Source organism: Euprymna scolopes, chromosome 16 (assembly GCF_053919585.1).
Source record: "Euprymna scolopes isolate OS-2025 chromosome 16, ASM5391958v1, whole genome shotgun sequence".
NCBI classification, from domain to species: domain Eukaryota; kingdom Metazoa; phylum Mollusca; class Cephalopoda; order Sepiida; family Sepiolidae; genus Euprymna; species Euprymna scolopes.
In genome coordinates, this window is record NC_136497.1 from 53,948,795 (window position 1) to 53,968,931 (window position 20,137).

A 20,137-nucleotide genomic window follows, 5' to 3' on the forward strand; every position below is an offset into this window, starting at 1 on the left:
ATCTGACTCAAATTGAAATGTATGGCTCTTGTCCTAGGAAAGCTCTATGTTTTGACAAGCTTCTAGGCCTGACCTTCACTCCCGACGTGAAATGTAGCACATACATCAAATTTGTGGTCAAGGTCACTGGAAAAATGGTTGGATCATTTTACCGCTCAGTAGATATCTGAAAGCCAAGTACGTCCTAGAATGGAGTACTGTTGTCACATCTGGGCAGGAACTGCCCGGTCATCTTTATCCTGCCTTGACAGAATTCAAAACTGGCTTCGAAACCTGATAGGTAATGCTCTTTTCTCTTCCCTGCAACCTCTTTCCCACAAAAGAGACGTTTCATAGAGCTGTTTCCCTGTTAAGCTCTGTTCTGCTAGCCTGTTTTCCAGCTGACTACAATATGGTTGTCTTCATCCAATGTAAACAAGTTCTTGTTGAACCATTCTCTTAAGTAATCAAATTATACCAAATTTCCTAATAATTACTATGCTATTGTTTCAACTACTACCGTACACTCATTAACCCTTATCTTCCAGTAGCCTTTTGGCCTTAATAAGTGGTGACTTTGTAAAAAAATAATTTTTAAATTAAAAACTCTTAAGTCTGTTAAGTCTGTTTTCTGTGGGGGTCACTGTGATATTGACTGCCGTAATGCAATGCAAAACAATATCACAATGCTTAAGAGTTTCAGGAGATATGAAACAGCCATATTTGATAAAGAGCTCTTACCTCGAAGTATATTATATAATATGGTTACACACATTACATCACTGTGTAGAAGCTATAACTAAGGCAAGTAAGATTTACAGAAAAAAAGAAAAAGAAAAAATCACTTTGTCTTTCTTTAAATCAGCATGTTTCTACTTTTTTCATTGTGATATCTTTTAGGATTCCTTTATATAAAAACAAAAAGATAATATCTCTCCGACATTTGAAGACATTTCAAACCTTTCTCTTTCAGAGCATTATCTTATTGCTAGTGGAAAAGGCCCAGAAGGTTCAACATCGTCTCTTGTATCTCCAAGCTTCACTCCATCACCAGACTCGACTCTCAGTCTCCGTTATGCCATTGAAGGCACATCAATCCTATCAGTTTGGACTAAGGAATACGTCAACAATATTGAGGTCAGAAACAAGGTTGGTTAGAATTTATACTTCTGGTGCAATTAAACTTCTTATCTCTTATTCAGTAATACATGGAATCTCAGATTATGTGACAACACGACAGTAAATCAGTGATTCATTTAGTCACGTGATCACTCATATTAAACTCGCAATTCAGAAGTTCACTTTTTCTTTTGTCCCCTTATTTGTTCTGCCCATATTTTCCAAACTCCTTTTTCCCATTCGTTTGTCCACTGTTAATATTCCACATAAACACATTCTATAATACTAGCAAGGTCCCGACCTGAACATTTGACCTTGACCTTGAAAAATAGTGTGCACTATCATCATGTCAGGTTTGATTATGATCAGTTCAGTTGTGTGGGCTGTAGGAGATGATATATTCATAGGCTATGACCTTGACGTTTGATCTCAACCTTGAAAAATGGTGTGCACCATCCCTAGGTGAGAGACCATCATCATGCCAGATTTCGTTATGATCGGTCCAGTGGTTTGGGCTGTAGGAGAGTTGTACACTCAAACACACATACACACGAACGCTACTACTTTATATATAGAGATGAGGTCAATCGTATCCTCACTATCCAATCTGGTCTGTCGATGTGTACTTGAGACAACATGTCGTTCGTTGTTGCTACACTCATACAAGTTATGTTCAACCTAGTCAACGCTCATGGATAAGTGCATCTTTCATGGACTCCACTCTTATGCAATAAATATAAATGCTCCATAAGTGCAAAACTATTTTACTAAACAACATAGTAAAATGATTCTTAAATTTCCAATTATGAACCCTAGAGACTACTTAACAAGTCAATAGATGGTTGTCTTATGATTCCCAAAGCATGACAACACATACATCTGTTTACATAGACGCATATGTGGAAGCTTCAAAATAAAAAACAAATAAATACATTTTATATCTAACAGCACATACCAGAAATTAATGTAAAACCAAACCGGTTGAAACTTGATTAGAAAAAAAAAAAAAAAATGGTAATATTGTAGTTTTTCATGGCGGACGATTATGGCGTCAATTAATCATCTATATTTTAAAGGGTAATATTGTAACAAAGTCGTTACATGTCCACACTCGGAACCCACACGTTATATGCAGAGAGTCGTAAGGAAACCAAAACAAAACAAAAAAAAATCGACTTTTTTTCCCTTTGTGAAACAGACATTTGTTTACAGGTATTTCCAAAAACAACGCCTTGTCTCTTGTTCATAAGCCTTCTCGTACTCCCATGTGTTTAACAAAATTCGGTCGTGTCAAACACGTGGTACTCTGTCTTTGTCCGACCATCGTTAGGATGCGTCTCTTCCTGTCGCTCTTGGCCCACGTGTGTGGCACGTCTATCTCTGTCCTTTCTCGAACCTCAAAGGTCCACGTTTTTCTTCTTTTATAATTTTTTATTTCCTTCTTCCTTGCTGCAACTCCACCGCGCACATGGCTCGGTTATTTGCATACTTTGGCAGTTGCTGTGCTCTGTTACAATATGTTGGAAATCAAAAAATATATAATTTACTATTAAAATTTTTTTGCAACATTATAGTGAAAATAAAATCAGTGTTTTTTTTTATATAAATATAACGAAATATAACCTTTTAAAACAGCAAACAATTAATTGATACCACATTCGTCCGCCATTTTGGATTCAGAATTACCAAAATATTAATGCATACAACCTTAAAAAAAACAAAAACAAAAAAAAACGAAGCAAATATGTGCATTTGCGACAAATAGATTACATTTTAGCCGGATACGGAAACAACAAAAAATTCCGAGACATAATTTTGTTCTATTAGTAATTTAATGGCTAAACGATACGGCAATAATTTAATTTAATTTTTAAAATCCTACTAATGATCTCCTTTAGAGGTAATAGTATTAACAACAGCAACCTTCAAGCCAAGATCACAGTGTAGTATCTGTTCTGGTGGTACATTTCACTTTTTATGTTCTTGGTTAGTGAAGGAGAAATCCTTCATGACTGAGACAATTTTAATTTTTGTTCCTATTCAGAATGCCCCTTTTTCCCCACATTAAAAACCGACCTTGTGGGGAGGCAAGTAAATAGGAACAACAATATCGACACTAGTGTAAAGGTTCGATCTTTACATAGATTGTAAGACCAACTTCAATATTTTGTCGTCAAATGAAAGAACGACTATGACGTCAATTAATCGTCTGCTATTTAAAAAAAGGTTATATTTCGCTATATTTTGAATCCAATTATAAAAAAATAAGTTTTTATATAAAAAGGTTCTTTCTATTGTTTTGAAAATAAAATTAGTGCTTGTTTAATAAATAAATCCGAAATATAACAAAATACAACCATTTTTAAAATAGCAGACGCCACAGTAGTCTGCCATTTTAGATGAGAAACTACAAAAATACCAAAAAATTGATACACGTCTTTTTTTTTTTTTCAAACAAATGTGTGCATTTGGGACAAACAGATTATATTTTAGCCGGATTTTGTATTTTCATTGACTGAAAAACAACGGAGATCATCTGAAAATTATCAATTTAACAAAAATCAATCATCCCCTCGACAACACCGACAGCTTCATTGTTAGTGAGAGTGAGCTGAAAGCACCATTTAAGCATTTTGGAAGAAATAAAAAGGCATTCCAATTTAGCAACGTTGCGAGTTCTCTCCCTTGAATAAATTGAACATTGTCGGTTAAATACTAATTTTATGATAAAATATAGGACTCATACCTCTCGCATTTGAGTGAGTGGTAAAAAGTTTGGACTGGAGTTATTTGAGTCACGGTTCGAATCGCTTGATTGGCGATTTGTGTAAACAAATCGAGCTTAGATATTCGAACGATGTCAAAACATCGTTAATTTACTACCCGCACAGCAGCTGCCGATTAGCGTAATGGTTCAAAGCCTTGACTGTCTACGGGCGATCAGGTTTCGATCCTGGCTTCAGGAAGTTGCCTGTCTAGCCGCACTGATAAGCTGTGATACAGCAAAATGGTACTGCATGTGGATGACTATATATATATATATATATATATATATATATATATATATATATATATATATATATATATATACTAGCTGTACCCGGCCACGCGTTGCTGTGGCTCAGTTTGTTAAAATGGAACACATTCCTCAAGAAAAATTGTATTTTGTTCGTTTATTTACTTTTATTATTTTTTGCAATTTTTTTAATCAATGAAAGTTTCCGCCCCCCCCCAAAGATTAATTTTTTACCATAAATTGTTAGGTGAAAGTTTTTTTTCAGGAAAACTTGCACTTTTTTTAAAAGAAATTTGGCAGTAAACGTTTCTCTTTGAAAACGGAATTTTTATTATAAAAAGAACAGATGAATGCTTTACATGAAAACTGTAAATAGTTATGTGAATGTAGAGAAAAGTTTGATTCTTTTTTTCAAGAGAATGTACAAATTATTTTTTTTAACAGATGTTCAGAAAATAAATAGAAAAATACTTCCATCATTAATTATGCAGAAAAATAAATAAGATGTTGATTTAGTGTTTCAACATCATGTTTATAAATTATGATAACACTTGCTGAGTATGCGCTGTTTTACGGTTGTTCTAAAAATTGGACAGAAACTTAAATTCCGCTCCGTTTTAATCTTTCTTTATTTTTTAATTGTGCCCCCCAAACGAATATAATCAAAACAGTAACATTCAACAATTGTGCGTTATGTATATAAAACACAAAATATTAAAAAAAAAAAAAAGAAGTTAATAACGAAAGGGAAATAATTCCATTTTTAAACGAAAAAGCCAGTTTGGTATATCTTTTTGTTATTTTTTACATAAATCCAGCTTTCACATTGGAAATGTCGACATTTATAGGTTGTCGGGTACGTTTACAACGAATAAACACTCCAATCTAGTAGATGTATCAGAATTTTTGTAGGAATTTTTGACACCCCTATCACGAAACTGCGAATAAAATATAAAAAAACTCGTAATTTCTCTTTTAAAAGTGGATTGTTTATTTTATTTATGGATTATACTTCCAAAATAAACTATTAAAGTTGTTTTAAAAGTAATAGAAATATTTTTTTTTATCTTTTAAAAAACAGTAATGAATTTTACGAACTCAATAGTTTTCAATTTTTAAACTTTAAAAATCTATCAAAATTTTTCTATTGATTCTATTTTTACGATATTTTCAGGATCAATGTGAAATTTTATGCTCTTTCCAATAAACCGAATATAATATTTTAGACAAACGTTTTTTTTATTCACGCCCCTCATTTCAAGTGTCTATTAAAAAGTAAATAATTAATTTACTCACCAAAGTTTTATATATCATAAATTGAAGAGAAAAAGTCAATAAATAATATATTCAAATTTAAAACAAAAAAGTAGTGTTTTTAAGAAATTTACCTGTAAAGTTCGAAGTTTTTTTTTAAATCACGTTATTTGTTTTTTCTTTTGTTTTTTTTTAAATGAAACCTTGGTCCTTGCTCCTTTAATTGAAAAAAATTAGGGCTTGAATTACATTTTTCGAGTAGTTATAAGCTTGGAAAGGCAGGGAGTCGCATAATTCACGCCTCGCGTTTTTAAATGTCTATTAAAAAGTAAATAATTAATTTACTCACCAAAGTGTTATATATCACAAATTGAAGAGAAAAGGTCAATAAATAATATATTCAAATTTAAAACAAAAAAGTAGTGTTTTTAGAAATTTACCTGTAAAGTCCGAAGTTTAAAACCTTTAAAAAAAAACAAACACATTGTTTGTTTTTTTTTGTTTTTTTTTTAACGAAACCTTGGTCTTTGCTCCTTTAATTGAAAAAAGTTACATTTTTCGAGGAGTTATAAGCTTGGAAAAACGGGGTGGAATTATTCACTATTTTTCACGAAATTTCTGACACGCCTACTAATCTACCCATGTTAGAACGGCTTTCGGAATAGACACCCCTAACCTTGCCGGCCTACCCGAAAAGCTATAAAAGTTGACGTGTCGAATGTGAACGATGAGTTGGACGTAATGTAAAAATGTACTGAATTACAACAACCGTAAAGCAGGGCATTCTATGCAAATTTTACATAACTTACTGTATTAATGCTATTTGTTTTTAAGCAAAAAAAAAAAAAATATTTAGGTTTGGCTATAAATTCCTAAACTCATTTCACCCTAAATAATTTAGGTGACTGAAATAGGAATCTAATTGAATTTCCTGATAGTATGTGAGAAATTTATTTTTCTTCGAGTTATATCGAATTCATTAATACGGACTTTAGGGGCTTTTTTCGGAATGTTCCTGTAAAAATTATTTTTTATTGTTACAAATTACGATGCTTTATTATATAAAAAAAAAAATAAATAAATTCTTGCGTTTTTTATTTACTACTGAAAACCATAACTTTAGTAGAGGTATTTTTTGTTTAAACAAAATAAAACATTTTCACTAAGAGTTAAGTAAAAATAATTAGTTCATTATATTCTGCGATCATTATTTGATAAATACTGAAATTTTCATTAAAATTGGTTAATTTCCTGATTTTTGGTGAATTTTTAAGTAAAGGGAAGGGTCAAAATGTTTATACACTTTGAGCGTCGACATTCATTGTCTGTCCCTACCATTTTCGATGAATATTTGATAGCAAAGCGACCACGTGTGGTTAATTTAAATCAAATTTCAATCACATGGTTACATTATCAATAATCATGTGATTAAATCCATTGAAAATTTACCGATATTGTAAACCCATTAAGCCTGTGAGACCAAAATATCCTTTTCTGAGATTTAAAAAAACCCGCGAGATCAGGAGAAAGAAATGTCTAGAAAATCGCTAGATTTTTAACTTTTATCATCTGAAATTTTCAAAAATCGCTAATTCACCCCCCTCCCCAAAAAAACTCCATATTTTAACTTCCTACAATAAAAAAATTATAAATATAGTATATTCAATATATAAAATGTACCGTGTTTTCTCACCATATGTTTCTGGAATTATATTGAAGCGGTTAGCTCCCCAGAAGGCTTACATATTATATAAAGCTAGTTTTACCTGTTTTTTTTCAGAGAGGGTATTTTTTTTTACAAGAAACAAATCATAAACTCAAACTTTTTATAATAAAAGTTAAATTTAAATATACTGCAAATTAAACATCACAATAATGGTGCAACATATTTTGAAATTAGAAAAAAAAAAAAAATAAAAATAACTTTGTTTTAGCATGTTAAAAGTATTTAGATAGGTAGATAATTAAATTCTACTGTATTGGTATAATTTTTTTTTTTTTTTTGCTGTTGTTTCTTGCTTTTTACAATTTTCGACTAAATACTTCTAAATTAAGCAGGATTGCTTAGATCGTATTTTAAACTAAACTTCGGAGGTTGGAATGCCCTCCCCATCTAAAATGTAATTGGAAAAATCGATTTTATAGCGAGATTTAAGAATGGTTAGCCGAAAAAAGGTGAAAAACAAAACAAATAATCAATAAATAATTGTTACCAAAGGCAATAAATAAATGCTGCTTTCTTTTACTAACATGAATGAGTTTATTTTATGTTTTAAAGTATTTTCAAGTGCTTTTCTTTATTTTTTAATCTAAAATTGCGGGTGGGTGGGTGCGAAATATCTCCAGATTTTCTAGAATTCCCCGCTAGATTGCAAACGAAATCTCCAGATCTAGCAGGAAAACCGCTAAATTGGACACACTGGTCACGTGACAGGAAGCGGTAATAAATAATAGTCCCTAATTAAAAAGATGGCCTATTGCTACAAAGAAAACCACCTATTTATCATAGAAAAATTAAGTATAATGTTATAATTAAAAAGAAATATATAAAAACACACATGGATATAGTAAACATATTATACCAAAACGTGGAAGCCATCCGTCCAGTGGTTTTTTAGACTATTAATTGCGAACGAACCAAGAGTTATATTTGTATATATATATATATATATATATATATATATATATATATATATATATATATATATATATATATATATATATATAATTAAAGTGTATATACAGAAATGTATGAAAGTTATTCACAGCTGTTTTTAGACGATCTTTAATTTTACTCGTACAATACAACATATAATTGATTCGAACAACGTCTCTGATCAGAACGATATTTACTAATATTAAATTTAAATTATTATTAAATTATGTATTTGAATTATCAGAGGTTTCTCTCCTTTTTTCGTTTTTATAATCTTCAGTTTAAAACGTAACTTTCTATGGTGTCATTTTTGCCAAGCTATTTCGCGCCTTACAAAACTGAAATAATTATTGGATATCTTTTCTTTTTAAACAGATCTGGACTACTGAAGGCTTGATGAATGGTGTACACACAAGACCACAAGATAGTGTGCAGTTTAATTCAGTCAAGATTGCCACTTTTGAACCCAACATTAATAATATAGACTGGTTGACTGCTTGCATTCAACTGCCAAACACAAATAACCTCTCCATTGATATTTCTAGTTATAAAATCGACCAACAGGGCGGCACAGTGAGTCTTGATTGGGTGACAATCAGTCAAAAAACATGTGAAAGTAAGAAATTATTTTTGTTATTATGTTATTATTATTGTTTTTGTTGTTATTATTATTATTGTTGTTATTATTATTATAAAGACTGGCGATATACCATGGAAATTCCATGGTGCATTTTGCATCAATCTGTACAGTTTTACATACGATTTACTGTACGTTTTACGATTGATTTATGCATGACTAATGTACGACAAGGTACAACAACTGCTCCTGTTGTTTTTCCAGGCACATCATCCGAGCAAACTGTGACGTCACACAACCGCTGATACTAATGCCTACTAGACACTATCCTTGAGTGTCTAATGTTTCTGGGTATAGGTGTTTGTCAGGACAACCTGACATAAGGATACTTTTTTCTATAAGTAAACTCTGACTAAATATTCTAATTCACATAGTATTCACGGCCCAAATAAGATTTCATCGATATGGATAGTCAATGAGGAATTGTGCAACTTCTCCAAGTGATGTTACCTCAAGTAACAGCACGAAGCTGATTAATCCACCAGACTAGATGAATTCTTGATCTGGAATCCATTAGACCAAGAAATCAAAAAGAAAAATGTATACTATAACATATTTAGATGGTCAATTGGGGAGAGGAAAATTATGTTCTCAACTTCTTTACCAACTCGGTGTTTGAGATGTAAAGATAACTTTAAGGGAATATTGGAATATCTGTGTATCTCATATAGAGATCAAATGTTAGTCCCCAAGAAGGGATCCCTTGATTTTTGAAAACTTCGACAAAAGTAAAATTAAACAAAAAAGGGAGAACCTGTAGTACTTACCAACAAAACAAACGCTCACATGTTTGTGCCTTGTGTAGGCATGCGCGACAACAAAACTTGGGTTTTTATAAGCGGAAGTCTCGAGGTTGTCAGGAATATCCGGGCGCATGCGCAAGAGGAGGGATTGAGAGGGTGGTATAAAAGGCAGGTCGAGTGAGAAGGTTGTTATTGTTGTCATTAGACGTTACAGTGACGCGTGTGTTAGCAGTTGATTAAGAAGTTGTTTTTTTTCGTGTAAAGTCGCGCACCTTGGTGAAGGTGAAGGTCATATAAGTCATGCCCCTCGGTGAAGGTGAAGGTCATAGAACCCTGACCAAATATTCCAAATAACACAGTATTCACACCCGAACCATTCAGCATGAATAACCACACTATCTTTTACGAGGAATGGTACACCTTCTCCAAGTGATGTTACATTACGTAGCAACACGAAGCTGGATACTCCATCAGATTTTTTGTATGATCAAGGCATATCGTAGCTACTGACATTTTCAGATTTAATGGGATTAATTACCTGCTCATTGTGAATTACTATTCAAAGTATCCCTTCATCCACAAACTAAAGGAATTCTTCAACAAGGAAGTCATCAATTTTATCAAGCAAATATTTGCTTTGCTGTGCCAGAAAGGCTTATCTTAGCATATCAGAGAAATTGCTAAAGCATGGAATTTTGAGTACATGACCTCTTCTGCAGATGTCCTCAATTGAACGGCATGGCAGAACACTGTGTACAGGCCATCAAAGCAGCCACAAAGAAAGTTATACTGAGCAATTAGGACATAAATATGAGCCTATTGTGTTTCCAATCAATTCGATGAATCATGTTATCCCATCCCCAGGAGAACTACTATTTAATCGTAAACTGGTCTGCAATCTCCTTACAAAATGCACCAAAATATCTGAAAAGAGGAAATTCAAAATCGTCTACTACAGTTGTCACAGAAAAGACAACATGATAAATACACTAAGGATCTCCCTAATCTTAGCACAGGACATTGGATGCGAGTACCAAGACCAGGACATGAAAAGGTGGATTCCAGCAGTCGTCAGACAACTTGCACTGAACCTCAATCCTACATTATTGAGGCCCCAACAAGACAGATTCTTTGCTGAAACTGCAGGCATCTCAAGGAAGATGCCCACATTTCCAATACAACACAAACATTTCTGTATAATACACCCCCGCATCACACTCAGTTTACACGACTCAATATTCCAGACGTACATCCTGCAGAAACTCCCAACACACACACCAGCATGTGTACTTCCTCTGCAGAAACACACAGACCTGCACATAAAACACAGTTCAGCACAAACAAATCATCTGGAACAATCACAAAATCAGGTTGTGTCGTAAAACCCTGCAAAAGGTACAACCTATAGGAAAAATTCATACCTGAGACCCGTCCTGGCAAACTCGGTTTGAACATTCATTTCTTTAATGAAAGGGGGATGTCATGATATGGATTATCTAACATTGTTTTGTTGTTTAGCTGTACGAGTTATGTCCCCTTGAGGAATAATAAAAATGGCTCCTGCAGCTCAATGATGCCTTGTTATTTCTCTTTATTACACCTTATTCACACTAACAAATATTGCAAAAAATGTACAATAATACTCCAATTTTTACATTTTGAAGGTTGGCAAATCCCACTAATATTTCTTTTTTCTATTTTTTTCTCCAGTTGGTCTGAATTACCATGGTTGTAATTTTGATGAGCCGAATTTATGTGGTTATAAAATAGAATGTCCAGTTAGTACGCAGTACAAGTGGAAGCGTTACTATGGCCCAACACCAACCGAAGATACTGGACCAATAAAAGATAACACCCACAACAAATTAGGTATTCTTCTTCTTCTTCTTCTTCTTCTTCTTCTTCTTCTTCTTCTTATTATTATTATTATTATTATTATTTCTTTTTTTTAATTATTTTTATTATTATGTACCTACTAGGAGTTTCCATGCAAATCATGATCAGTGATTACTCACTGGCAATAGCAATTGGTATTCCATGGAGATCAAGTGACAACACGTCTTCTAACATTTAAAGCATCCTCCATCTTTTTCCATAACTGTTTGAAATTATTTTGCATTATCATAACAGCCATTTATTATCGATTTATTGCTAGCAATGCTCATTTGGTTTTATCTTTGGAATGTGTATGACAATAAGTCTCCCCAAAGGTTCCAGTATTCTCAAACCTTTCCAGTGGAAGTCTGGGTGGGACTTTCTAACTTCTTGGACCTTTCACAACAATTGGTATGGTATCAACTGAGACCGATGGCTTTTTTTTTATTATTTGCGCATTTTTTATTTTATTTATTTATTTTTTTAAAATTTTATTTCATTATTAATTTATTTTTTAATTTTAAAATAATATTCTTATTATTTATTATTATATTATTTAAATTATTATTAATTTTTAAAAATTTTTATTTCATTATTAATTTATTTTTTAATTTTAAAATAATATTCTTATTATCTATTATTATATTATTTAAATTATTATTAATTTTTAAAAAATTTTATTTCATTATTAATTTATTTTTTAATTTTAAAATAATATTCTTATTATCTATTATTATATTATTTAAATTATTATTAATTTTTAAAAAATTATTATTACTCACTAGGAGCTTTCACACAGGCCATTATCAAAGAATTGCCTTTGAAAACAGCCCCGGAGTTTGAGTGACAAGTTTCCACAGATTTCCAGTACTCTCCACCTCTTTCTGAAATCCTTTGCAAATTAATTTGCATTATCACAACAGTCGTCTACCATTGATTTCTCATTGGTAGCAACCATTGGTCTTTACTGTGATATGGGTGGCAATAAGCCTCTCCAAAGTCCCAGTTTTCCTCGCACTTTTCAAACGGAGGTTTAGTTAGTGCTTTCTCTCAGTCTTTCCATTCTCTTCTATTCTCCATTTTATTTGGTGCAGCACCAGTTTATAGTGACTAAAAAAAAGGATGGCTAACTTACAATTATGTAATTATTCAGTTTTCCAGTGGTGTCTCTTTGTGTTTTACCACTTTAGTAGTTTCTGCAAGTCCGGCTTGCTCCTGTGAGTCATATATATTAGTCTCTGCACTTATTATTATTATTATTAAATTGTTATTACGTCTTCCATGGATGTTAGGTTTTACATTGAGTTTATTGGTTTGTCACTGTGTTTGTTTATTTGTGTATAATCTAGCATCCATATCGCTTGACTAATTGTCACCAAACTTGGTCCAGATACAAGGCATAGTATAACTTTTAATTTATAATTTTCATGCATGTAGGTCAAGATCAAAGTCACACGTTAACCGACAAATTCAATAGGGTCCTCCCAAGGCAACCATAAAATTATGCCACGTTTTAAATCTCTGCATGTTTTGAAAACATACATGCATACGATTTTAGATGTTTTCATTTATTGTGTTATTAAATCTTCCCAAATAAAGTTACATTTGCAGGAAGCTTATTTAAAGATTAAATTATCAAACTGGGAAATATAAGCAAATAAGTAAACAAGAAACCATTTGGCCTCAATTGAAATGAATAGTTCTTGTTTAAGGGAAGCAGTATGTCTTGACAAGCTTCTGAGACTGACCTTCACTCCTAGACTGAAATGGAACGCATACATAAAATGTGTTGCCAAGATCGCTGGAGAAATGGTTGGATCTTTCTATCACTCCAGTAGATATTTCACTGCCGGTGCAATCCTCTATCTATATAAGAGCCAAATATGTCCTAAAATGGAGTACTGTTGCCACATCTATGCTCCCTATCTTGCCTTGCTAGAGCTTAAAATAGGGTTTAAAATTTAGTAAGTGATGCCCTTTTCTTTTCCCTGCAATTTCCATCCCACAGAAGAGACGTTGCGAGCCTGTTTCTGCTCTATCATTATTTTCATGGCAAGTACTCGTCTGAGCTCTAATCTATGATCACCCCTTGCCAAAATTTCACAAAAACACTCGACTAGCTACATCCACTAGCAACAATTTTCCTCACTTTGTTGTTTTATTGTCAGTTAAATGATAGGTTAATTGTCGGGAGAGTGTTGTTGTTGTGTGGCCTATGTATGCTTTGTCTGAGTTTTTAGAGTGGGCTTGGAGACATTCTTCAAAAGAGCAAATAAATTCATGCACTACATTAGTTTGGTTTAGTGTGGTGTTAGTATTATTATTGTTTTTATTATTAAATTGGGGGTTTTAAATTCTGTACAACATGCGATTGAAATAAAAAAGATAGCTCGGTGAATCAAAAAGATATCCAGAAAAATCGGAAAAACGAATAACTCTGTTATGTTCAATCAGATGTGCTTGAATAATGACTTGCTGCCAAAATATACATATATATATAGTAATTCATATTCAGTGTAGCTTAATCGCCATATATATTTTATAAATTACTAACTAGCTCTACCGAAGTATTGAGCACTTTTGAAGAAAATACTTAAAGTTTACGCATAAATTTATACTTTCGTATATTAATTTTATGTGAGTAAATGAAGTAGTTATATATATATATATATATATATATATATATATATATATATATATATATATATATGCAAGATAAGTTTTACTTAAAAACCTAAACTAATCTGCTCTATTTCTCCAGAATCCTATAGATTAATTCATTTTTAGTCACCAAAACATCAAGAACAAAAGAACAAAACTTAGTGTTTATTAAAAGTGAAAGAAATTCTTTCTTTCACGTTTTATTATCAGTTATTATTTGGATTAAGCCTCCACTTGTTTGCTCCTAAAAAATTAATTTGCGTACATGATTATTATTTCCTGCCCTATTTTTATATTATTATTATTTCACTCACACAGTTCTCACACAGGTCATCCACCAGAGATTTCTCACTGACAACAACAGGTAGTGTTCCCAGGAATTCGGGTGACAATAAGTCTTCCTAGATTTCAAGTACTCCCCACCTCTGTCGGTAAACCTTGCAAATTAATTTACATCATAGCAACAGCTGCTTGCCATTGACTTCTTCACTGGTTCCAGTCTCTTCACACTCACTCAGTGGAGGTCTGGTTAGCGCTATTTCTCCTCGGTTTTCGTGTGGTGCCAGTTGATGTCGACAATACAAATTTTTATTATTATTATAATTATTATTATTATTATTATTGTTATTATTATTGTTGTTGCTATTATTTTCTTCAACTTCATAGTGTTGTGATGTTTTACACCGTCCCCCCCCCACAAGAGCAAAGAGTTAGTAAGCATAGTCAAAGAGTCAATTAGATGAAAAGCATTTAGTGTAGGATGTTTACTGTGTCAAGCAAAACTGACTTCTGGAGTACGGTGAGTTGTATTTTATTCCCAAGGAGTTCAATTGTTTTTCAAGATCATTTGGAATTGAACCAAGCAAACCTATGATGATTAGCACGATGGAAGTTTTCTTATTCCGCAACCTAGCAATCTTCACCCTCAGTTTCTGATAGTTCCGTAGTTTCTCATTCTTCTGGTCTGTTAAGTTGATGTCGTTTGTGCAAGCCACATCAATGATTTGGCATTCATTCGTCTTTTTGTTCACAACTACAATATCCGGTGTCCTGGGATTTGTTTTGAGCAAGTATAGAACAGGCACTAACAATGTGTGACACTGTTTTAAGATTTACACCACACATTATTATTATTATTATTATTATTATTATTATTATTATTATTATTATTATTATTAAAGTTAAGCCTCCATTCTGCACTCATAAAAATAAATTTGCATATGTCATTATCGAAACGAGTTGGACACGCATTGTATATTCATATTTATTATATAGATTTGTTTTATTTTAATTTTTTTATCTTTTTAGGACACTACCTTTACACGGAAGGTTCAGTTGGTCGTCCCGGAGATGAAGCGATTGTTACATTTATGAATGTAACATCTTCTGAAAATACCAGCCTATTATTTACTTACTACATGAGCGGGAGAGACATTGGTTCATTGTCAGTGAGAGTTGGAAATCCAGGAAATATTCGTTGGGTCAAAAAAGGAGACATGGCTCCCACCTGGTACATGGGTTGCGTAGATCTTCCCTCAAACAAGAAAGTGAATGTCTCATTCATCGGTACCCATGGAAACGGCCCCCTCAGCGACATAGCAATTGATGACGTGCACCTGTCTTATGAAAAATGTCCAGGTAAATCGATAAATTGGCTTTCTTCTAAGCAAATACAAAGCTGTTTTTATTTATTTATTACCAAGGTTATCCGGCGTTGTTCGCAGTCATAAAAACAAAATAGAAAGGGTTAAATAAGAGTGTGTAACATATTTATATTGAAACTTTTAGCTCTCAAGCTCTCTCAATCTGTCTTTCCCCCTTTCCTTCTTCCCCGTTTTTCCACATTCGTCTCCTCCAACCCTTTTTCACATCCGCCTAGCCTTTCCTCTTTTTTGTTTCATTGTATTGAAAATATAATAACAATAATATAAAGCATTCATTTTTCCGTTATATAGTAGTTAATATTGGAAATGGCTGAAAAAAAAAACAAAAACAAAAAAAAACAAAATAAAACAATAGACCCTGGATCAGTTGACGCTCAAAGAATGAATAATTATTTTAAAATATTAAATATTAATCATCCCGGACAACACCGATCAAGAATACATCAGCGTAGTGGGTGTTGATTTAGGTATTTTTTACTTTTAGCTAGACATAAAAACACACATACATACAAACAACTGATTTTATATAATTGATTTACTATCAGGCACTGCTGACGTTATACAAAAATCAATGAGGACTTATCGTTACAGTCCCTATCTACTTACTTGCCTCCATACGAGACACAAGCTCGGTTTTCTTTTTTAATTTTGTGGGTTAAATCCGGCTCCTTAAAAAAAAACGACACTCTAGATTTGGATAAAAATTTTAAAAGATTGCTTCAGTCTAGAAAAATTTCTCTTTCACTGACCGAAGATAGAAAGGCTGAAGCATATAGTGCTATATTTTTTTATTTATCATGCATGTACAAATATTTTTTTATTTATCATGCATGTACAAATATTTTTTTTATTTATCATGCATGTACAAACAATTATACAACCCCGTCGACGTTGTCATCATAGTGAACCCAGGTTTTTGTTTGTCTGTAGAAAAAAAAAAACACTTGGACGTCAGTGTTGATTTATAAAAATAATCCACTTCAAAAGAGAAAGAGTCACAGAAAACAACAGAAACAGATTACTTTGTATGTGGAAAGAAGAGAGAGAGAGAGAGAGAGAGAGAGAGAGAGAGAGAGAGACATAAAAAGAAAAAGAAAATACAAACAAATAGACGGATACCTTATCCCGCTATACCTAGTTACATTGCACTTCTCTTCCCCAATTGGGGACAGCACTTTAGACATGTCTTTTCTGCTTGAAATCCCACCAGCAAAAAGATAGAAAAGTTTCACTCCAAAATCAGGTGGTTTTGCAACTTCCGTCTTGGATTACTTCTGACTCTTATGTGTCGCATATCGATTCATTGTTATGTAATACGTTTAGCATTTCATAGCATACTCATTCATCAACATTGCTATGGAGAGTAAAGTTCGTTAAGGCTAAGTGAAATTAATTACAGACAGTTTCTATAATAAATTTCTTTTAGTTTATCCGTTACACTTTTCTCGGAAACTACTTGACCGCATCTGGTTGAAATTTTGTATGGACCTTTGTTATGACAAGGTGCAGCGAACTAAGTATTATGGTATCCGTCCGATGCAGGGTTGGGGATTAAAGGGAGTTAGTATTTGATTAAAAAATGAACAAAGCTTTAGACATACTCAACTATAATAGTGACATAAACATTTCATTCTATGTACAACGCATTATTTTAAACAAAAAAATAAATATGTTTCATGGAATTTACAGTAAATTGTTTTTTTTTTAATTATTGTTCCCATTTTTCTTCATTGAAATTACTATACGATAAATGTTTTTTTTTATCATGTTTTCTTTTTGCTAACGTTTTGAAAATTTGATCAGCACTTGGTATATTCTAGTGGTTTATGTGAGCTGCTGGAATGTGCCGACACAACATCCCCGGAAAAAACCCATCTGTCATATTTCACACATTAATCAATCGATCTTAGAAGATGATTGATTTATTCAGCATGACCATCAAATAGTCTGCAAAGTGAATGAAAGGAGTTAGATATAAAAAGAGAAAGACAAAAAGAAAAAAAAAACTTATTTGAAGATATCATTTAATTATTTTTCGTTCTGTTAGCCCATCCTAAAAATACATCTTATCTCATTCAAGATTCCATCAAGATTTCCAGAAATTGGCACTCCTCACTGTCTCTATCATATGTCTGACGTCATATTTGGCTGATTATTTTCGACTTCCTTTCTCCTTTTTTGCATAACGTCGGTATTGCCTGATAGTAAATCTATTATATAAATGTCAGTTGCTTGTATATATGTGTGTTTTTATGTCCAACTAAAAGTCAAAACCACCAAAATCAACACCTACTAAATTGGTGTATTCGTGATTGGCATTGTTCTGGATGATTAATATTTAATATTTTAAAATAATTATTCATTCTTTGAGGGTCAACTGAGCTAGGGCCAACCTATTTTTACACAAATTTTTGTCTTTTACAACATAATGCCAAGATTTTCTGGGCAAATATATTGTAACTAATATTAATACTAGTAAAAGTGTTTAGGCATCAAGGAGCAGTTGCTGATTAATAAGACCATCTTTGAGGATTGTAGGAAGAGGCAAAGGAATCTAAGCATGACTTGGTTTGATTACCAAAAAGCACATGATAGTTTCCTTCATACATAGTTACTGCGGTGCCTTAAATTATATAAAATCTATCAACACTGTGCCACTATCATGAGCACCGAGCAATATCTGATGAGCTCCCAAAATCCAAACTTCAAAATTGTGCACCAACATAACAAAACAAGAACCGGTTTAACATTCCCCATCATCAAACTGGCCAAACATTTTGGACAAAACTGTCTTACAAATGAGACAGAATCAGAAAACAAGTCTGCTACGGAAATAGCTCAAAAGAGTTTCCAAATACTCTGTTAACAAAGCCTCTTTATCATCTTTTGCTGCCAATGTGTGTATACTTTCCAGGTAACATACGGATTACGTCTTGACATACATGTGTTTAGGAGATTAGCTTGAATCCCTTGAGCACACGTTACATATCTTGATAGTATGAGAATATTCAATATTTCTACGATTAATATAGTTGATATTTGTTTTTTAGTTATTTAGTTTCGGTTAATTAATTATTCCTTGATATAAGATTGAACTCACTACCTCTTGGTGACATTAACTGCCGAACGTCTCTTAGCCGTGATGATTCAGATTGTTGCCTTTGCATATTCTTCTGTATAACTGAGGATAAACAATAAAAGATTTTAAAAAGAGGATCACTCCGCTATGATCAAGAGAGGATTATAATAGCTACCCAAGATCAAAGCTTGTTGAGTAATGTTCTTAAAAAGATGAGTGGTCTCAGAAATGATAACAAGTGCAACTTCTGCCACACAGAAGTAGAGAGTGTGAGTTATCTGACATACAGCTGTAAAATTCTGCTTGAGGACGGCTACTATATAATATGACACAATGGAATGTGTAAATATTACCACTGGACAATCTGTAAATAGTTGAATATTGAATGCAGTAGCAAGTCCTGGGAACATATACTAGAAAGAAAAGTTGGAAATAACTCATGTACCATCTACTATGACTATGTAATTCGTACGGCTACATACCTAGACAATGGGGCAATTAAACCAGACATAGTTATATGGGACAAGAAGAAGAAGGAGGAGGCAACCTTAGTAGAATTTAGTGTCCTCAATAATGCTGGGATAAACAGAGCTGAGAGGGAAAAGATAATGAATTACCAAGGTCTTATATACGACTTGAAAAGAAACTAGAATCTAAGGAAGATCTCCATCATTTCTGTAATTATAGGAGCCACCAGACGTGTGAGAAAAATCAAACAAACTACGTGGCAAATATATATAGTTAACCAAGTGCAAAAGAGATTAAAGCAGTTGCACTTAAAGAGATGACTAGAATCTTAAAAAGATCTCTTGGTTGGAATAAGATAGCGGGTGAATGTTTGGAATCTGATAGGATGCCATATCCCTAGGTAGAACAAAACGATGAAAAAAACTGAAAAGCAAACGTGAGGAGGATTATAATTCCTCACCATTATGCTGAAGTTTTGTTTTTATTGGTGCCGTGACCAGATTAACTGACTTTAAATAGCTTGTTGCATTTTGTATATATATATATATATATATATATATATATATATATATATATATATATATATTTGCGGGGAGGGGGGGGGTTCAGTATACGATGCCTATCGTGATAAAATGAGAAAATTCAATATTCCCTATTTTTCTATTTTATTTTTCTATTCTTTTTTTTTTAAGAGCTCGAGATTTCCTGCGACTTTGAAAATGAGATAATGTGTGGCTACACTGGACTTTTACCGAGAAAGATGCAAATTGAGAAATCCTACGATGAACAATGGAAGAGACTTAATTGGTCGAGTTCACAATTGCCTTCACAAACACCCAGGAAAGGTTTTTATTGTCATGTTTTTCTTATTTGTGTCACGATAATCTTAATAAACCTTCTATTTCTTTAGATATTATGTTAACTCGTTAAAGCAGAAATATCATAGTGAGAAAATCTAGCGATATTGGAGGATATCGTTGGGAACT

The 20,137-nt window shown here is 32.7% G+C and overlaps 1 protein-coding gene across 5 annotated transcripts in view; it reads left to right on the forward strand.

Moving 5' to 3' along the window:
- The window catches only part of LOC145295964 (uncharacterized), a 498,857-nt gene that overhangs the window by 299,687 nt on the left and 179,033 nt on the right, over positions 1-20,137 (forward strand). For all 5 annotated transcript variants that reach the window (XM_080141875.1, XM_080141872.1, XM_080141877.1 and 2 more), the window contains exons 18-22: positions 953-1,128; positions 8,400-8,640; positions 11,115-11,273; positions 15,249-15,578; positions 19,844-19,996. In XM_080141875.1, the coding sequence (XP_079998001.1) occupies positions 953-1,128; positions 8,400-8,640; positions 11,115-11,273; positions 15,249-15,578; positions 19,844-19,996 (1,059 nt within the window). The remainder of the gene's footprint in view (positions 1-952; positions 1,129-8,399; positions 8,641-11,114; positions 11,274-15,248; positions 15,579-19,843; positions 19,997-20,137) is intronic.